This window comes from Andrena cerasifolii, chromosome 1, assembly GCF_050908995.1.
Source record: "Andrena cerasifolii isolate SP2316 chromosome 1, iyAndCera1_principal, whole genome shotgun sequence".
Taxonomy (NCBI): domain Eukaryota; kingdom Metazoa; phylum Arthropoda; class Insecta; order Hymenoptera; family Andrenidae; genus Andrena; species Andrena cerasifolii.
In genome coordinates, this window is record NC_135118.1 from 26,200,278 (window position 1) to 26,218,970 (window position 18,693).

Below are 18,693 nucleotides of genomic sequence, written 5' to 3' on the forward strand. Positions count from 1 at the left end.
CGTTTGCAGCGCTATCTAACATCGGATACCGCGAAATATGAAACGCAGAATCATCATATTCACGCGTATCACTGGATTTCGCGTGCCTAAATAGAGAGAAACGTTGTATAATAAAACCACCGTGTCAACGAATTAGAAATCTTTAACATTTAACAATAAACGTACAAAGTTTTACAAAAATATACATATATGTATTACTGCATTTAGCACTTTTGTTATAATTGGCATTTTGCTGCGAAGATCTACTTATAATATAAAAATATAAATTCATTCATTAATAATGAACACATAGGTATGTATATATATAATCGTTTACGTAGTCTTTTGTTTAACCTCATTGAGCATTTGACGTGATATAATCAGCCTTTGAATTTGCGCAGTGCCTTCGTAGATTTGATAGATCTTTGCATCTCGCATCAATTTTTCCACCGGGTACTCGGTATTGAAACCAGCGCCGCCAAAGATCTGTAAAATGTTTAACACGCCGAGCAGTTAACCAGCATTCCTTTGATAAATAAAACTACATTTCATTAGAGAATCTGTTAGTTACTTGTACAGCGTCCGTTGCGCATTTGTTAGCCACATCGCCGCCGTAGCATTTTGCAATGCTAGCGAGATACGTTGCTGTCGGCATATTGCAATCAGTAGCCCAAGCCGATTTCATCCACGCGAGTCTAGCCGTCTCAACGCCGATTTGCATGTCTGCGAGCATAAATGCTATAGCCTGATGCTCCGATATTAGTTTGTTAAAAGTCTTGCGTTCTACCGAATACTTTATAGCTTCGTCTAGCGCTCTCTGCGCTAAACCAACGGATGCGGCGGCCACCTACGAGGAGAATAGACGGAAATATTTAAACATTCTAATTTCCCCTTCATTAATTTCCTTACCGTTGATCTAGTCTTATCAAAGGTTTGCATAGCAATTTTAAAACCCTCGCCGTCCTTGCCCAACACATTTTCTTTTGGGACACGAACATCTTCGAACGTTATCATTCGAGTATCGGAAGCTCTTTGACCCATGTTCATTTCCTTTGCGCAACAGAATAAATTCATTCGCAAGGGAAGGTAAAGTAATTAGACATTCGGATAATATTTACTTTGCGTCCAGGTGTTAAGCCCTCGCTTTCACGGTCAACGATAAAAGCCGTAAACGCTTTACTAGCCGGCACTTTTGGATCAGGATTTGATCTTGCTAGCACAAAGTACCTAAAGGATATTCAGTTTTTAACGTAACGAGTATATAATCAATGCCACAGGCTTAACAATGCATCAACTGTACCAGCTAGCAACACCACCGTTTGTTATCCACATTTTTGTCCCATTAAGAATATATTCGTCTCCTTTCTTCTCAGCCTTCGTTCTGATACCTGCTACATCTGATCCAGCACCAGGTTCGGTAACACAATATGCCTGCAATTTTTATATTACGCGAATAGGGATTTAAATTACTGTCGCCTATAATTAAAATGCTATTCGATTATCTTACAGCTACTATCGGCTCTTCGATGCACCTGCCGAGATACTTCTTGCGCTGCTCCTTCGTTCCAGCCACAATTACTGGTGTTTGCTGTAACCGCAGTATGTGTTTAAAACAGAAAGTACAAATAGAAATGTTAAATCTTATACTATAAAGCAGAAAGTGCATCGTATGTTTGTCTGTCGCCTAAAAACTTTCGAACTGTAAACTCTGAGGTCACGAAATGTACCTCCGTACATTATTCCTGGTTAATCCAGATAAATGTGATTATTTTCACAAAAAACTAAAAAAAAATTCTTTCTTTCTTTTATAAAATCAGAATCTAAATTTCGAGCAAAGCCGAGTAATAAAGCTAGTAGTTTATACAAATAGAAATGTTAAATAACTCTTACAGCTAATCCCGTTGTTTCTAATGCAGTCGAAATTCCTGTACAACCATACGCTAGCTCTTCTCCAACTAGGCAGCTATCAAAACAGCCAACTTCCATTCCACCTGTAGAGATAACACTTTTTATATCTATGATTTGAATAAGCTTATGCACAACGTATGAATTCTTCACTTTTTTCCTTATATTCTATTTCGACGTTTAGTTATATAAATCCATACCACAGTCCTGAGGTACGTGCAAATTCAGGAGCCCGATGTTCCATGCTTTCTTGATTAGGTCCCAAGGATATTCTCCACTTTTATCATATTTAGAAGCTACCGGAATAATTTCTTCTCTAGTAAATTTTCGTGCTAGTTCTTGCATCTCCTTCTGTGTATCACTTAGCTCTGGAATAAAAGTCGAGCATATATTTTAGATTCACTTTAAAGTATAATACACTAACTATAGAACTATGAAACATAAACGGTGTAGTTCTATTCTATCCTCACCAAAATTACATCCTGTCGCAGTTTTAGCCTTTGCTGAAAATGCTCGCATGACCTTTTGGTATGTCATTCCTTGTGATACCTAAGAGATACACATATCCAATGAACGAAACGCAACAACAGTAAGGTAAATATGCAGTGGCCGATTTAACAGGGCGGCTGATGAGCAGTTGCCGCCTGGGCCCCTGCCCAAAAGGCCCCCCAAGGGCCCCATCTCCGAAAGAAAATTATGATTAGGTAGGTATCCAAACACTACATTTTTTTTGTGAACATTTTTAGTGAACTACCTCTTCATTTTCCCGAAAAAATGGGCCCCTCAGAACGTTGGCTATCTGGGCCGTTTTTCTTAAATCCGCCACTGTAAATATGTATATAGTTATTTAACTATATACATATTTACCTTACTGTTGTTGCTGTATGTACAAACAAAATAAATTTTAATACACAATGAGCCACGAAAAACGCTTTTTATTAATATTTTTATTGCTGTGGCCATTTTAAGTATCATTAACTTGCTGATCACTTATACTTACCGATCGCGAAAACATTTCGGCAGTCCTCTGTTTCTACTGTGCGAAGCGATTTTTTTTTCCAACGTGACAGCCCCAGCCGTTCAGTTACTATTGAGTATATAAATAACTCTACAGCTGCTTACATGTAACACTTGTTATGGTCAAAAATGAGAAACCTGTCCCACTAGCAATCGTCAATTACTATAAACAGAAGGTTAAAGATCAACGTGGTTAAATTTGTGCAGTTCAAAGTACGACTGGCATTCGTGACACTACAAACCACTCGAAACATTAAAGTAAAGTTATGCACGTGCACTTGAGATTATCGTTACTCACCCGTCGTGTTTTCACACTATTAGCAACTGATTGGCCATTTTCAAGTTGACTTTTCGCGAACTCAACCCTGCATCTGCGAACTGAAAATGAGCCTATCCTTTAACTACGCGAGGAAATATAATTTACTACATTGCAATATAAAACACGATCATCGCAAAATCAATTAATAGATAAATACTACCGATTATAATAAATAGTTAAGATTACATTCTATTGTCAATCAGTATTGTTTAAAACCGATCGTATTAACCTGTACAGAATTGGGCGCGAAAATTTTGATCACTGCTTTTCGCCGAGATTTAAATATCTTCGAAATATTAGAAAAACGCATTAAATAATGGATATTAATTAACGTCATCTCGTATGCGTATGTTTAATAAGTTATGCGATATTAAACAATATCCCTTGTAACAGAAATCAATCGTCTCGGTTTCAATCGGAACGAAAATAAATCCGTAACCCAGTTTGGAATTGCTCTCGGTCTACAGCTGCAAAGTTTTTATGTATGAAAAATCGGAATGTCATTGATTTAACGTAAAGGCTGCAACAGACACGTCGAGTAATTTGAACGAATACCGAGTATCTTAGTAATTTACCATTGCTTTTACTAAACTACTCGATTAAAGTTTAGTGTTTACACAGGGTAAATTATTAAAATAATCACGACTCGAGTAAATTACTGGCCGTGACTGATGTTGTGCAATAACAATTACCACTGACAGACCACTGTCGGCGTCTTTTCAGCATGAGCATAGAGATTCATCCATTGACAGACAATCCTACAGCAGCCTGGCATGAATTGTCACAGCAGCAGAAAGTTATTAAAATAAATGTTAAATTTCCAACGACCGAAGCTCCAAATGATAAGGTAAAACCTTCGAGTTATTCGTGTTTTATCGTATGATGCTTCTATTTAAGTCTAACCTACAGGCGTCAGTATAGCAAATCTTATGATAACATAGTATATGTATATACTATCTGTATATATATATATAAGAGAGAAGAGGAGGCTGATTCACTGCAAATGTTTAATTATATTTCAGCTTCGTGTTGTTTGTATGAGCGATACTCACTCCCTAACGCCATTCATAAAATTCGACATACCCGGGGGAGATGTTTTCATTCATGCTGGTGATTTTACAAAGTGCGGTAGTCTACAGGAAGTTATGGAGTTCAATAATTGGATCAGTGAGTAATTCGGAATAAAGATATTCATCTCGCCGTTGTTCTTCCATTAGCGTATGTTATAAGTAACTCTGTTCTAGGTAATTTGCCACATAAACATAAAATTGTTATCGCCGGTAATCATGAGCTTAGCTTCGATCCCACATTCACGCACCCCTTTTCTATGCATACTAGTGGGGATCGTCAGAAACACACAGGGACCAGCATACTGGACAACATACCCACATTGGGAATGTCTAAAGACACTTTGGCAGAGGCGATACAAACCACTAATATTAAAGATTATTTGACAAATTGTACTTATTTAGAAGATTCCGGAACCACGATACATGGAATAAAAATATACGGCACTCCATGGTAAGCGCTGTACTTTGATCTATAATACCAGAGATGGGCAAAAAATTATTTTAAATAAAAAATTGATTTCGAATAAAAGAATTTTATTCGAGAGTCGTCGAATAAAAATAATTTAGGTTATTTTTATTCGAAGCGCCTCAAATCACTTTTTTTCATTCGACGGCAACGCAAGATTTTTTTATTCGACGGGAATTCATTTTAAGCTTCGAATGATTTTCTCAGTTTCATTCGTATTTTTATTCGAAAGTAATTCGAAGTTCGAATAACTTTGGGCGAGCCTCGAGAGCCTTTGATCGAAGCCGCCGGCTTCCCGAGCCGAGTCTTTCCCGGTAATCCGAGGCCAAAGGCTTTTCAACAATCGGAAGACATACATATTCTTTCTGATGCTTTCGAAGATGCGCGCAACCATATGCGTGCGGGCTTCATGTGGCACGTCCAAAGGTATTCTTTTAATTACAATTAGTAATTCAGTTTTTAAGTGCAATTAAATTAGGCGTTATTAAAATCATGCGCAATTCATTAATTGTAACTACTTAGTTGACTAACTTAGCTGAAACTCTGGTTAAGAATATCGCAATGCGAAGCTAATATTCTAGGCCCCAGAATCTTCGGTATTGTCAATATTGTAGTTGAAATGCGTGAGACCCTGTTAAGACCAGGGACCCTTCAGAAGCGAGCGCTCGACAACCGAGAACCACGGGGCCATAAAAGACATGGATAGCACTAGCCATTAAGAACGGAAAAATGTGAAATCAGATTCTTCATCGAATCTGCACAAAAGTGACATCAATCGTCTCCTTGTGTTTTCTCGACGAAAATGATACCAAATCTGACATAATTTGAACTATAATTTACGATATTAGGTATAAAATTAATTTGCAGGATTGAAAGCCCGTTTCGTTAAAAGTAGTCCAATTTAAATAATTTTTTGTCAATTTAATCGGGAGAATGCAAAGAATCCACTGGTGTCACTTTCATATTGATACGACGAAAAATAAAGAAATTTCGTTTCTGTATAATCGATGGCACATCGCCGAGCAATTCCGCGCTGCAATTTATACGGGTGAAGGATACAATGTCCCTCGCCTCGGGAAGTCGGTGGCTGCGATCAAAGCCTCTCGAGGCTCGCCCAAAGTTATTCGAACTTCGAATAACTTTCGAATAAAAATACGAATGAAACTGAGAAAATCATTCGAAGCTTAAAATGAATTCCCGTCGAATAAAAAAAATCACGCGTTGCCGTCGAATAAAAGTGATTTGAGGTGCTTCGAATAAAAATAACCCAAATTATTTTTATTCGACGACTAATAAAAATAAAGTCCCTTTTCTTTGATACGTTATTTAAATAATTTTTTATTTAAATAATGCCCATCTCTGTATAATACTTATGATCTTAAGAGAGCGCAGCATATATGTGTGACGAACAATATGCTGTGTGCTACGAGAAACATTTCTAGAACATTATTTCAGGTATAAGATTTATATTTCTGAGGAAACTTTCCTTCACGCTACAGGCAGCCAGAATTCTGTAAGTGGGCGTTTAATGTGCCACGCGGAGAAGCATGTCTTTCGAAATGGGAAATGATACCATCCGACACCGACATACTCGTAACGCATACGCCTCCTGTCGGCCATGGAGATTTGTGTTGCAGCGGTGTACGAGCTGGGTGCGTAGAGTTGCTGTCGACGGTGCAGAATAGAGTTAAACCAAAGTACCATGTGTTCGGTCATATACACGAAGGTACGTCTAAGATTTGTTCCTTTTATGGGAAGAAGCTACATACTAATTTCCATGTTACAGGATACGGAATCTCATCCGATGGGAAAATAATATATATAAACGCATCGACGTGTGATCTAAATTATTTGCCAAGCAATCCACCAGTGGTCTTCGATATAACACTACCGCCTGGATACTGCAAATCATAAAGAGCGAGGGAATATAGTAATAAATTTTAGAATCGAATTTTTTGGGTAAATGATGTCGTAGACATAGGACGTTTAATTTATTTATCAGTATACTTCTATGAATTTTTCTACAAGTCGTGTGCTCGTTTATGCTAGGTAGTATTTTATCTACAAAACGAAATGAAGATTACAGATCTGATGTACCTAATAAATTGAATTTGGATGATCATACCATTTACTTTAAAGTATTAAAAGTGTTCAAGCTGAATTTCTCACACATACATGTTTCTCAATAAACGTGAACATACAATTATTGTATTATGTAATCCAGTGAAATCTGCCCAATTTACAAAGGGCAGAGGATATAAAAGGGGATCGCGATTCAGAAAAGGTTGGGAAACACTGTATTAGACATTATAATTACTTAAAAAATTATTTATATGTAAAATTGTAGTAAAATTATCATTCGTATGAAATATTTTCATTGTGATATCGCGTCATTTTATGAGACTCTTTTACAATTGATCACTGCACATCCTTTAGCTAAATAGGACATCGTGTAATGAACAATATTTATTAATGGTACAATCCAATAGAATGTAATAAAATTTGAGTATCATAATTCAAAATCGTAGGTCAATATATTATAGTTAATGATGGAAATTAAACTAATATATCCATTTGATATGCTAATGGCATTATTGGACTCAAAGGCACTTGCTTCAGTTAGGTTTCATACGAGAATTACAACTTTCAATCTACCAAAGTATTTCGAGATACTTAAACAAAGTATAGTAGATTATAACCGCGGGATTAAATTTAAATTAACTTTGTATCGATAGCAACCTGGCATAATTATGTATATAACTTTTCCATTACCTGAATAAAAAAAACTAAATTGCATGCTTTTTTAAAGATATTTATTACAATACCCAATTCATTAACAGGTGGCACTTTCAATCGAATTAAGAAAAGTTTGCACTTAAATAACACTTGCATTTGTGTTGACTTACATTCTCATATCCTATTGGTCCAAAGCTAACCGAGTAAATTGTAAAGTCATGTTCCTCTGTTAAATGAGGGCATAATTATTTTCGGCAATAGAAATACATTTGTATAAACACCGATTTTTTCCTTCCCGTAAAAGTGGCGGTAGTAAAAGATAGTTGAAAATAATACAATGTCCTCGTGACATTATCTTCCTACTGTATACGATGTAGTAGATACGGCAATATTAAAAAATACAATACCACATCAGAATTAGAATCGTAAAAAGTTAGTCTTCCCGACACTTTGTGTTAACACGTGGAAAATTTTACATAGATACTGCAAACTGTTGCATTTTGTATGTAAAAATGAGATATGGCCTCTAATGGCGTTGTTACATTGCACGAATGTATGCCTGAACAGGTCGCAATATTCTTTTTATCCTCCTACACTTCCTCTTTTAACGTCCTGAATATCATTTAAATTAAACGATACCATAACTATGTTCTAAACGGAATAGCAATGTGTTTTGCATCTTAAGTATCAGCCTAGCGAAAATTTAATTGTCTCGGAACGATTTCACTCTTGGGATTCTTGTATGCTCTACTTGTCAATTATCAACTTATTCTTATTCGAAATGGCTTACGATCTATCTAATGTCTCGCTTCCTACGCATATCTATAAAAAAAAAGAAAAAAAAAGGGGGTATGTATGGTTTTGATCTCGAAGACAGGACACTAATGCTCACCCCGAGTTTTCATCCACAAGGAAATTAGTTTAAACTAAACTAAGAATAACAGTAAACGAATGTAAAAAGATTACGCCCTTCTTACAGAGTTCGACAGAGTACATTATCAGGAAGGTGTGTATCTAATACGGTACATTTGAAAACAGGTACGATACAGATTCACCATTGTGAGTCCTCCTTACAGCCTCAGCAAACATCATCGATACATCGATACACTGAAATGTGTTGAATGGTTAATTGTACGTTGCCTATGGATTCACGTTATTTCGCTAATAACTACATCGGACTTGTTAACACTATCTATTCACCTGTATCTTTGGGCAATCCTTCATATGACCATCTTGAGGAATGGTATTCGTTACTACGACAGCTTCGAAGCAGGCGTTATTAATCCTGCTAATTGCTGGCCCGCTGAATATGCCATGAGTTAGAATTGCATACACTTTTGTCGCGCCAGCTTCTAGAAGCTTTTCCGCTGCATGACAAATGGTACCACAAGTGTCCGCCATGTCGTCTACAAGAATTGCAACTCTGTCCTTTACATCTCCAACTAGCACCATACTGGCAACCTCGTTCGCCTTTTTCCTTTCCTTGTGTATAAGCGCGAATTCAACATTCAACCGATCAGCGATAGACGTCACCCTGTCGACGAAAAAATTCTTCGATATACTTCGTTCGAAGCGATTCTGGTTGGAATGCGTTACCTCTTGGCACCACCGGCATCTGGGGAAACAATGATGCTGTTTCGCCATTCAACAATATTCTCTTTAATCCATTTCAGAACAGCAGGTTCGGCGAACAGATTGTCAACTGGAATGTCGAAGAAGCCTTGGATTTGGCTAGCGTGCAGGTCCATCGTAATTATGTGATCAGCTCCCGCCACTGACAACATGTTCGCTACTAACTTTGCCGATATAGGTGCACGACTCTGAAAAACAAATATTTGAGGCTTTCAAATTGATACATTTATGCGAGTCTCTCGAGTCCATTTGCAACTGGAAATATCCTGCAATTTGAAAAAAAAAATTGCGGTTAAAGTTTTCGTATCATTTGCAGAAGTTACAGATTAATAAATAGAGGAGAGTACATTCCAATGTATACTTTCTATAAAACAGATACGTCGGAGAGAAGTTGAGAAATTAATGCTTTAGAGGGGACAAAATATGAATACAATGGCTATGTAATGGAATATCCGTTTCAGATATATCGTACGTGTGTACATATAAATCAAGAGAAAGAAAAAAACAATATGTTGCAAATGCACCCCAGTTAGACTCAACAAAAAGTATAAGTAAAGCGGAATTCAAACTTATAAATAGAAAACAGAACACAGTGCATTTTAATTCCACGGTTTTATACAACGACACTGAAGAGCGGACGGAACAATCGGCTGAACATGTTCTGTAAGTATTGAAGTTATAACGATGGCACATTGACGTATTATTAACGTGAAAATAATTTCTAGAGACTGGAGTTGACTGAATAAAAATAAATGCATTGTGCTCAGAGAAATAATTACAATTATGTTATCTTAATGAACTTGTTCATGACGAACATAAACTTCACAAAAGCTGACTAATATTAATGTCTTAACGAAACTTTTTACTTGCAATTCACTGGCATAAACGTATTATTAATAAGACAACACAATCACAGTTCTTGCTTGCCATAGCACTATGTCGTTAATAAGATAGGCATTTGAGATTAGTAGATTTGGACAACAACATTTTAGCAATGTAATAATTAGTACCCACTTAACATACAGGTTTGTACCCCATTACGTATATATAGATTATTAAGAATGTATGTAGAATGCTATTATATTAATATTTTGCCCTCTCATTCAGATATCATCAATACGCTTTGACCAAATAGTTCATTCATTCATTCATTCATGGGGGTACCATTGTGCCATATAGCAACAATTATAAGTTTTGTTAGTCCTACAAAGAAAATTTTGTAAGGAACTAAAAAAATGATATTATAAATCGAATTGTTCGTCAAGTTATAGTTACAAACGTTTCACTCGATAATCTTATTGCTCTTATACTCACTGTAGAGAGGTCAGGCACAAAATCCTGAAAATACCCAACTATTCAGAAACTTAAAAGCATGTATTATAAATCTTTTATCAACAATTATTTTCAATATTATATCCCACACTTCATTATACAATTCATTTAAAAAGTATAAGATGTTTCAGAACTTATTTGCAGCCGAATTTTCATGCTAGATTGTGTAGAAATTTTCAATGACTATTTTAAACTTTAATGCAAAATTATGATACTCTTCTAGCTTTATTGAATCTTTATCAAGTTCATGCTCCCTTACTACATTTATATTCAGTAAAATGTAGTGTCATATAATTATTAATACCTTAACATGGTTAACATAGGGTAATATAGAAGCATTACAATATAAGTGCACGAAAGGCCCCCCCTCGATGAATTGTAATATCAGTTTTGCAATATTCGTACGGGTTATCGGACTCCTGATAACCTTAGATTATTGCAGAACGCAATGCTCTAGCTTGTAATTTATTTGTTGTTTACTGCTTTATGAATTCTTTTCACCAGCATTCAAAATCAATATCGCTCCGTAAAGGAAAATAGAGTGTGTTGCAATGTTAAGAAGACTTATTCCATTTAGATTACCTTTCCATGATATGTAAAATATAAAGAGGAAGCATTGCATTAATACCTCACGTACACGTTAATTGACATTAATATTTTTCTGTGATTAATTCATGCAAATTCTATATGTGACTTGAATGTGTGGTACTAAAAAACATATGTGCTTTCTTTATCTGTGCAAGATTGAAACATACTTCAGAGTTATCTTATAAAGTTTGTACAATGACTGATTCATTATCGCGGTATGTCGAATACCCTTCAGTTCTGTGTGTGTACAACATTACAACATTTACTGACCCGTGTGAATATTGTTACAGCGTATGTATAATTTTATAACGAGGAATAATGCATGTATGTATGTATGTATGTATGTATGTATGTCTTCTGCGATATGTTACTGAAGATGTATATTACTTTAATAAAATTTTATTTCTGATTTAATTCTACCGTTAACTTGCATTAGTCATGATTCCATAAAGAAAGGTATTAACTAATATATAATGAATATCCTGCGGTACAAGTCTACTATTTGGAATGGCCCAATGATATAAGCAAGGTAATTATAAGCACATTTCATATGATGATGATGAGAAATCATGGTTTGCGTTCCAAAAATTACATTACTCCATTGGTCTGTTGCAAAGCTATAAAACAGTAAATAGAGCATAAAAAAGGCCGCGACAAGTTACCCTGAATTTCCACTCGTTTGACTTCATGACAATTTGATTCTTAGAATTTGAGTTGTCACCTCCATCACCACCCTGTGAAGATATCATATAAAAAAAATTGAACTTCTTCTCCAACGAGATGCGAGATCCCCTTATTAGAAGATCCATACTTCCATTAAATGTGCTTAGAGAAGGCGTAAACATTCTGGTCAAATCGCAACCTACTGCATGAAGTGTGCGGAATATATACAAAATGATTATTACAAAAAGAAATACACACACGATAGAAATACACACGAAATATGTCCAATTATAAAAAAAAAAGAAACATTCGAATCAGAAATTTTCATAGTATTCTATTTCGTTGAAACTGTAACTGTACCATTTCCTTCGGACATAATTATCCATTTTATTTGCATATGCAAAGCAGTTTAATCTTGTTAATCTATGCAATACATCGCCGAGATGACTATTATGTGCTTGTAATATTAGAATCACTGAAGCATAGTTCTCTGTAAGTTGTCTCGTTACGTAAGTGCTTTATATTCGCGCAGCTCCTTAAGTTTATTCATTTCGTATAGCGATCTTACGCGCGACACGCTTTTGCAATACGCAAATTTTCCTTCGGAGGCGAACAGAGGACATGGGCAATCGAATATAGGAACGTGCGCTATATATTTGCACTTAGGTGTAGGTGCTTTACAGTGAATAATAATGAGATTAAACAACAGATATAACACACAAGTTAAATAAATTGCCATAACAATAAAGTGCTATTATACACGATTCAAATGTAATACTGATTTATGTAAATAGAAATGATTAAGGAGCAATTAATACATATGAAAGAGTAATTTAAACCAATACAAATTCCGTGGCATAAGGTTTCAACATTTATCTTTTTTATGGTGACAGTACATACATATATGTGCTAAGGCACCATACAGTGGCGACATAACTGTAAGATCACAAAGTAGTTTAAAGTATTTCAATTTAATCGATCTCTTGAAAGTATTCCGTTAAATTTTTATCAATACCTTTCGTCGTATAAAAGATATAGAAATGTGGTTGCCTGCTCCGCGCATCTTACCTTATCCTTCTTGTCTTGTCGCGCGTAAGGAAAACAAGGAATTACTGCTGTCACCCGAGATGCAGAAGCAATTTTACACGCGTTGATCATGATCAACAGTTCCATTAAATTGTCATTTACTTCTCCACTTCCGCTTTGTACAATGTATACATCTTCTCCTCGAACCGACTCTCCTATTTCCACGCTGTAACAATGTCGAAGGGGACGGTAAATAATTGAATTATTACCCCGGCATCCAATATCCATGAAGCATCGAAGAGAGAAGTACAGAAATAATTGATAATTGAATTTGCACATACTTGTTCTAGATCTAATTTTAGTTTCCCTATACATGGAAGTTAATTTATAAACGGATTAGTTTTTTAAATCTTCGGCTCACTTTGGAAATTATAGAACAAACAGAAGTATATATTTCACATATTTCTACTTCATTGGATTTAAGTTTATTTTCGTTCTAACATTTATGATACATAATGAGGGCAAACAATGAATTACCACTGGCAAATAATGCAGCAGTAAAACATTCTTATCATTTGCACACATGTTAAAATGCTTGAGCACGGTGTAGCAATACCGCCGAAGCCACGCGAATGTTAGAATTCATTAGAACGGTGTATTAATAATTGTACCAGTTGACCTTCAACTTAAACGTCGCGGCTTAGTGGAACTCGGGGAAACCGGCCTTGCGCGACAGGGTTGTTTGCACGCCGATAGGGTTGATAAATTAATGAGAATACGAAAACCGTAAGGGAAAGATGCCGAAAGTCCGTGGCCGTTCGTGAAACGATATAATAGGAAGATGGAACGTGAACGTGATTTCGGGTGACACGTGGTCGGGGCCTCGGTTTAATCTAATGACAATAACGTGGTCAGAGCAGTGATCGCGACCATTACCATGTCTCGAGGTTGCTGAATTTCTTGGTGACAACTTTTCCAATGTCGATGCCGAGCCTGTCGACGATCCGCTGAGCCAAATCCGGGTGCGACGTGCCACTGAACACTTTGATGTTTGGCATTCTGCTCTGCAAAAGTCGACCGCGAGAATTTTCTAAGTTTGCGCGTAACAAACTCTTGGCACGCACTGGCTGGGACACAGGCATCACTAAAACAGAAACGACAGAGAGACTGTCCAATCAGAGAACTCTGTCGAAGCCGGACGTGACGTACCGTATTATGCTCCGCCTATAAAATATCGGACATAACCGCGTAAACGTGTTTCTTATCGCGCATTTTTTTTTTTACTTTCTGTCGCCTCGACAAAATAATAGATTAACGTCAACATGTTTATATTGTCGCGTATCAAACATTACAGGAATCTCTGGTGAACGTTCATTGGTTCCACTTGCCATGTTTACAGCGGCAAGCTATCCGCACGCTTTTCAGAGTATTAATAGCTAATTTCATAACGGAATAACCGTTTCAAATTATACGATGTATTAAAATCTACACCTGAACCATATCCACTTCATCTGATTTTAAATCCTGCGTGATGATGCGCAACTCGGCTGGCTCGATTTATTTATTATGAAATTCGAATTCGGTTGCGTCTCGAAACACGATCGTCCTGGATGAATACGGTAAACATGCCTAGTGTAATTAACCTTTCATTCAATCGTACTTGTTTTGTTGTAGATTTTCGGTGGGCGGTGTACAGGCTGGTTCAAAATGTTTGCTACGTGTGAAATGTATGTAAACCGTGGGTTTTAATGGGATCGCTGTTAAAGGTTAATCTTGACTGTTTACAATTTGGCGCCGTATCGTGTAACGACGTGAACGTAGACGAAATTCAAAAGGGTGAACACAAGAGCGGGTGACAGTCAAGTTTTCCCATCAATGTGGCGCCGGCGGTGATTGAATGATAAATTGGATGTGTCCGTGAGCGGAGATTTTGGCATAGAGCACTGGTTAGAGCGATCGTTTTTCTGACTAGAAAGAGAGAGGAAATTCGAGTGCGACTACCTGAAAGGTTCGCGCACGTTGACGCTCTCAGAGAGCTTGGCTAATCTATTTGAATGATGATGACAGTGTGCTGACCGTCCCACCAATTCGGAAGCTATGGCGAACATCTCGGCAAAGAGGATCAAACGCGAATTTAAAGAGGTTATAAAGAGCGAGGAGGTGAGTGGACAATAGTTGCCGTATGATTATAAGTACTAAGATCTCGCCTTTTCCAAAACGATCATATCGAAGTGGCTTAACAATATCTCCCGAACGTGTGAGATTGCCCCGAGCGAGTCTCGTGCGTGGCGTGACAAAAATCTGCCGCGATTCATTGGCTGATAAAATCACCGCGAACAAAGCGTAGGCACCTGTTGTATAGTATTCTTAACTGTCATCTGCTTTTAAATCTGTTACGTAAATTCGCCGACCGAGTACACGCAGCGTATCGGGTTAAACGAACCTCTGTATTAATTATTTTCAATTAAAACGAGAGATAGCCGCGGTCAAGTTTCCTCCACTTTGCATAGGCAGTCCAGCCAATTGTATGACAATTCTAATTACATGTCACAGCAGAAATCTTCCTTTCTATTCGAATCTATTGTTGGGATCGCTTCGCAGTAAACCTTCGTTTAAAATCATACATACCATGTTCCTGTAATTCTTCAGGGTGGCATTCGCATTTGCTTTTACGCTGCTGCACGAGATCCATTCTGTACGCACTCTAACATCTGTTTCCCTACAAATCTTTTCGCTTGTTTATTCAGGCATATTACGCCGAGATGTCACAATCCTTATATCGCGTTGGTTTTCTATAGTATCATTTTATTATCTGATGTTGACGTCGATAGGTCAACGGTTACATTCTGCGCACATTTTGGAGAACACTTTTGCATCCGCAGTTGGGATAATGTGTTATTCGTAATGTTCTCGCTCGATAGATATATTTAGGTGCTTCGTAATTTAAGTATTGCTCGATAAACAGAATAGTTGAGCGGTTGCGCCACCCTGAGGCGCTGGAAACAGCACTAAACTAGACAAATTTTTTTACTGATAGTATGTGCTTGGAAATTATGTGTTTTCTTCTTATGTGTAGAGCATGTATTAGTGCATATATTATATAAATACTGTACAGAAATATCAAAAAATGGCCGAGTTATTTGTTGTCCCGCGAAGCTCGTCTGTCGTTACACGCGTGAGTGGTGTACCAAATTATAACACCCAGATTCATCTGAAATGAAAAACATGATGATTTTAGTGTTCGTTAATAAAATACTTACAATGTAGCACATGGATTTGAGAGCAAAAAATTTGTTGGACAAATGAGAGCAAGGTGAAGAAAATTATTCGTCTTCAACTGACAAAGCAAACTTAAAAGATTTATTATATACGAATGGGTTATCGCATGAAAAAAATGATATGCTACATTGTAGATAATACCATTAAGAATATGTGTACCAAGTTTGAAATCAATCGCGCAAATAGTTTTGGAAATATTTGGTACATCGCTCATGAGGAAGATCTTCACGGGACAACAAATAACTCGACCATTTTTTATTATTTTTGTATAGTATTTATACAATATATGCACTAATATATGCTCTGCACATAAGAAGTAGGGAAATAATTTTCAACCTCGTAGTAACTACAAAAAAATTCGTCTTGTTTTGAGCGTCTCAGGATGGCGTAACCCCTTAATAAGCAATATACAAGCGGAATGAAATAACTACACACTTGTACTCTTATGTTATTGATTTTTTGTAGTCGCAGTATTCATTTGTTTGTAGATGAATAAAAAATGTAAGATTGTTCCTTTATAGCCACATTTATGTGTGTAAGTTTACATTCCTTAGAAAAGTTTCAGCTATGACGTACATGTATTACGAAGATACTTTCTTCTGTCAATAATATTCTAATGTTTTGGTTGCAGGTTGCGAAATACGCGATCAAGCTTGAATTGGTAAATGATAGTTTTACTGAATTAAAAGGTGAGATCGCCGGTCCGCCGGACACGCCGTACGAGGGAGGTAATTTTGTACTCGAGATTAAAGTCCCCGAGACATATCCCTTCAATCCTCCTAAAGTAAGCACTTTGTAAGTCAATACGATCAATGATATGTTAACGAGGCATCAATTTTCTACTGCTTAAAACTAAGGCGGATTTAGATTACAAGTTTTCTTGTTTACAACACCTAAACTTCTCATGGAATACTTAACTTTTCTTGTAGGTGAGATTTATAACCAAAATATGGCACCCTAATATATCTTCGGTAACAGGCGCTATTTGTTTAGATATATTGAAAGATCAATGGTGCGTAGCCACGTAATATAAGCTGTATCGCGTTGGCGATAAGAATCTTCCGAGGTACTATGTATCGTATATATTGGATTTCAGGGCTGCCGCTATGACTTTGCGTTCGGTGTTGCTGTCGTTGCAAGCTCTATTAGCCTCGGCAGAACCAGATGACCCGCAAGATGCAGTAGTGGCCAAACAATATAAAGAACATCCAGAAATGTTTCGTCAAACTGCTAAGCATTGGGCGTTTGTGTACGCGGGTGGTAAGTGTATGAATTTCTTTCGAATCGGTAACATTGTTGCGTAAACGTTGACACGATTGCAGGGCCAGCGAAGATGCCAGATTTAGATGACAAAATAAGACGATTAACAGATATGGGGATCGAGGAACACAATGCAAGGGTTGCGCTATCTTCGTATAATTGGGATTTGGAACGTGCCACTGAGCAGCTCTTCAGTTAGTGATAACTGTATAGTTAATCTGTCATATACAAGCACTGCTCATTTTGTCATTACAAAACTTCTGTAATACTACACCCAAGTATTGATACCATAGCAGTTTCATAATCAAATTCAGCACTTGTAACGACAATATTTCAGTAGCAAAAAAAAACATTCGCAGGAAATTCATTTAATATCCTTAAATAATAGTCATTTATTTAACTTGTAAAATAGGCATGAAGATACAGTAATTAATAAAATCTATTAAGTCCAACTTGATAGCCACATTTAAAAAAAGGGATTTTATAAAAAGGAAAATTCATTTTTCATCTTACGTTTATTAAAAGTTTAATAATGTTATTTAAACGATCAAATTTTTAATTGTTACAAGGATTAAGGAATGCATTTATCAGTTTTCTTTTAAAGAAACAACAAAAAAAGTAGTTTTATGTGTTGAACATCAATTAAACATCTTTGTACAAATCATTATATATTTTTAAATTTTTCATTAGCCTTTCCTTCTATTATATGTAGCCATACTTTATTAATCGAATATTTGTTTTTTAAAATTCTCGAATAAATGTACAATTCATTTTTACCCGGCATAATGTTTAGTAAACACTTTCTATTTTTGTCTCTGTAGATCGATGCCTGTGCTCTATGCTCTTTTATATGAATTCGGTAATAATTGTCAGTTTGTACTTTCATTACTAGCTTCTACATTCTTTTATGCCACAAAGAGGTTTAACTTAGATCTGATTGTACATTATCGAAATAGACAAGAACTTGTTAGTGTTAAATGGTATTTGTAAAAAGAATCTTAAACATAAACGCTGTATTGTTAATATTTAAATTTTGTACATTTTCGGTGATGGGATGTATTTCGATGCTTTATAATTTACCTTGTCATTCATGTATACATTATTATACACGCATAACTTTCTGTATTCGAAACTGGAGATGCCACATGCAAACAACAAATCGCATTTACGCGTCGTTAATATTTCGAAACAAATTTGATTATCCAGTAATGATAGTAAGTTAAATATCGATAATAAGCATTGGAAAAGAATATTGCGAGTCATGATAATACTTCCATTTCAAGAATATTTAAGAAAGCGCCATAGAACGTGCATGATGAATTTCAAGGAATCACATTATGTATTTGTAAAGAAGTGCTGATTTATAAATAACTTGGAGAGAACCAATTTATCTATAAATTCGGTAATGAAATAACAACACA

At 36.2% G+C, this 18,693-nt stretch overlaps 4 protein-coding genes across 12 annotated transcripts; 2 read left to right on the top strand and 2 right to left on the bottom strand.

The window, feature by feature from the left end:
• Positions 1-126: 126 nt before the first annotated feature.
• On the bottom strand, positions 127-3,176 carry Mcad (Medium-chain acyl-CoA dehydrogenase). The gene is made up of 10 exons (XM_076819899.1): positions 2,885-3,176; positions 2,355-2,433; positions 2,085-2,252; positions 1,870-1,970; positions 1,487-1,567; positions 1,280-1,410; positions 1,098-1,206; positions 889-1,029; positions 551-826; positions 127-465 (listed from the first exon to the last, which is right to left on the bottom strand). The coding sequence occupies exons 1-10, from the start codon at positions 2,897-2,899 to the stop codon at positions 313-315; spliced, it is 1,254 nt and encodes a 417-aa protein (XP_076676014.1). The 5' UTR covers positions 2,900-3,176; the 3' UTR covers positions 127-312.
• Positions 1,488-7,434, top strand: LOC143373086 (metallophosphoesterase domain-containing protein 1). 3 transcript variants are annotated; one of them, XM_076819991.1, is made up of 6 exons: positions 1,488-1,598; positions 3,944-4,067; positions 4,243-4,387; positions 4,465-4,741; positions 6,256-6,482; positions 6,543-7,434. In XM_076819991.1, the coding sequence occupies exons 2-6, from the start codon at positions 3,945-3,947 to the stop codon at positions 6,668-6,670; spliced, it is 900 nt and encodes a 299-aa protein (XP_076676106.1). In that variant the 5' UTR covers positions 1,488-1,598; position 3,944; the 3' UTR covers positions 6,671-7,434. The 3 variants fall into 3 exon arrangements, with proteins under 3 accessions (XP_076676106.1, XP_076676099.1, XP_076676089.1); XM_076819984.1 differs by lacking the exon at positions 1,488-1,598 and adding an exon at positions 2,462-2,478 and having other exon boundaries at positions 3,922-4,067; XM_076819974.1 differs by lacking the exon at positions 1,488-1,598 and adding an exon at positions 3,684-3,702 and having other exon boundaries at positions 3,922-4,067.
• Prps (phosphoribosyl pyrophosphate synthetase) lies at positions 7,205-15,495 on the bottom strand. 6 transcript variants are annotated; one of them, XR_013086416.1, is made up of 8 exons: positions 15,362-15,493; positions 13,670-13,877; positions 12,776-12,959; positions 11,707-11,778; positions 9,089-9,312; positions 8,693-9,026; positions 7,367-8,599; positions 7,205-7,317 (listed from the first exon to the last, which is right to left on the bottom strand). XR_013086416.1 is itself a non-coding variant. In XM_076819930.1 (7 exons), the coding sequence occupies exons 1-7, from the start codon at positions 15,423-15,425 to the stop codon at positions 8,507-8,509; spliced, it is 1,131 nt and encodes a 376-aa protein (XP_076676045.1). In that variant the 5' UTR covers positions 15,426-15,495; the 3' UTR covers positions 7,205-8,506. The 6 variants fall into 6 exon arrangements, 5 of the variants coding, with proteins under 5 accessions (XP_076676045.1, XP_076676030.1, XP_076676065.1 ...); XM_076819930.1 differs by lacking the exon at positions 11,707-11,778 and adding an exon at positions 10,439-10,462 and having other exon boundaries at positions 7,205-8,599; positions 15,362-15,495; XM_076819915.1 differs by having other exon boundaries at positions 7,205-8,599.
• On the top strand, positions 14,409-18,322 carry Ubc4 (ubiquitin conjugating enzyme 4). 2 transcript variants are annotated; one of them, XM_076820003.1, is made up of 5 exons: positions 14,409-14,893; positions 16,644-16,796; positions 16,942-17,024; positions 17,109-17,272; positions 17,335-18,322. In XM_076820003.1, exons 1-5 carry the CDS (start codon positions 14,831-14,833, stop codon positions 17,469-17,471), a joined length of 600 nt encoding a protein of 199 aa, XP_076676118.1. In that variant the 5' UTR covers positions 14,409-14,830; the 3' UTR covers positions 17,472-18,322. The 2 variants fall into 2 exon arrangements, with proteins under 2 accessions (XP_076676118.1, XP_076676129.1); XM_076820014.1 differs by lacking the exon at positions 14,409-14,893 and adding an exon at positions 16,428-16,547.
• The last annotated feature ends 371 nt before the right edge of the window (positions 18,323-18,693 follow it).

Bases quoted from the DNA above. Each gene is read 5' to 3' on its own strand.
- LOC143373086 (XM_076819991.1), top strand. From the start codon at position 3,945: ATGAGCATAGAGATTCATCCATTGACAGACAATCCTACAGCAGCCTGG. The intron at 4,068-4,242 runs GTAAAACCTTCG...ATTATATTTCAG, and splicing joins CCGAAGCTCCAAATGATAAG to CTTCGTGTTGTTTGTATGAG. The intron at 4,742-6,255 runs GTAAGCGCTGTA...TTCACGCTACAG, and splicing joins AAAATATACGGCACTCCATG to GCAGCCAGAATTCTGTAAGT.
- Ubc4 (XM_076820003.1), top strand. From the start codon at position 14,831: ATGGCGAACATCTCGGCAAAGAGGATCAAACGCGAATTTAAAGAGGTT. The intron at 16,797-16,941 runs GTAAGCACTTTG...CTTTTCTTGTAG, and splicing joins ATCCCTTCAATCCTCCTAAA to GTGAGATTTATAACCAAAAT. The intron at 17,025-17,108 runs GTGCGTAGCCAC...ATTGGATTTCAG, and splicing joins GATATATTGAAAGATCAATG to GGCTGCCGCTATGACTTTGC.
- Prps (XM_076819915.1), bottom strand. From the start codon at position 15,425: ATGGATCTCGTGCAGCAGCGTAAAAGCAAATGCGAATGCCACCCTGAA. The intron at 13,878-15,361 runs GTATGTATGATT...TTTCTGTTTTAG, and splicing joins TGAAGAATTACAGGAACATG to TGATGCCTGTGTCCCAGCCA. The intron at 11,779-12,775 runs GTAAGATGCGCG...ATATCTTCACAG, and splicing joins GACAAGACAAGAAGGATAAG to GGTGGTGATGGAGGTGACAA.
- Mcad (XM_076819899.1), bottom strand. The intron at 1,568-1,869 runs GTAAGAGTTATT...CTGCGGTTACAG, and splicing joins TAGAAACAACGGGATTAGCT to CAAACACCAGTAATTGTGGC. The intron at 466-550 runs GTAACTAACAGA...AACATTTTACAG, and splicing joins GCGCAACGGACGCTGTACAA to ATCTTTGGCGGCGCTGGTTT.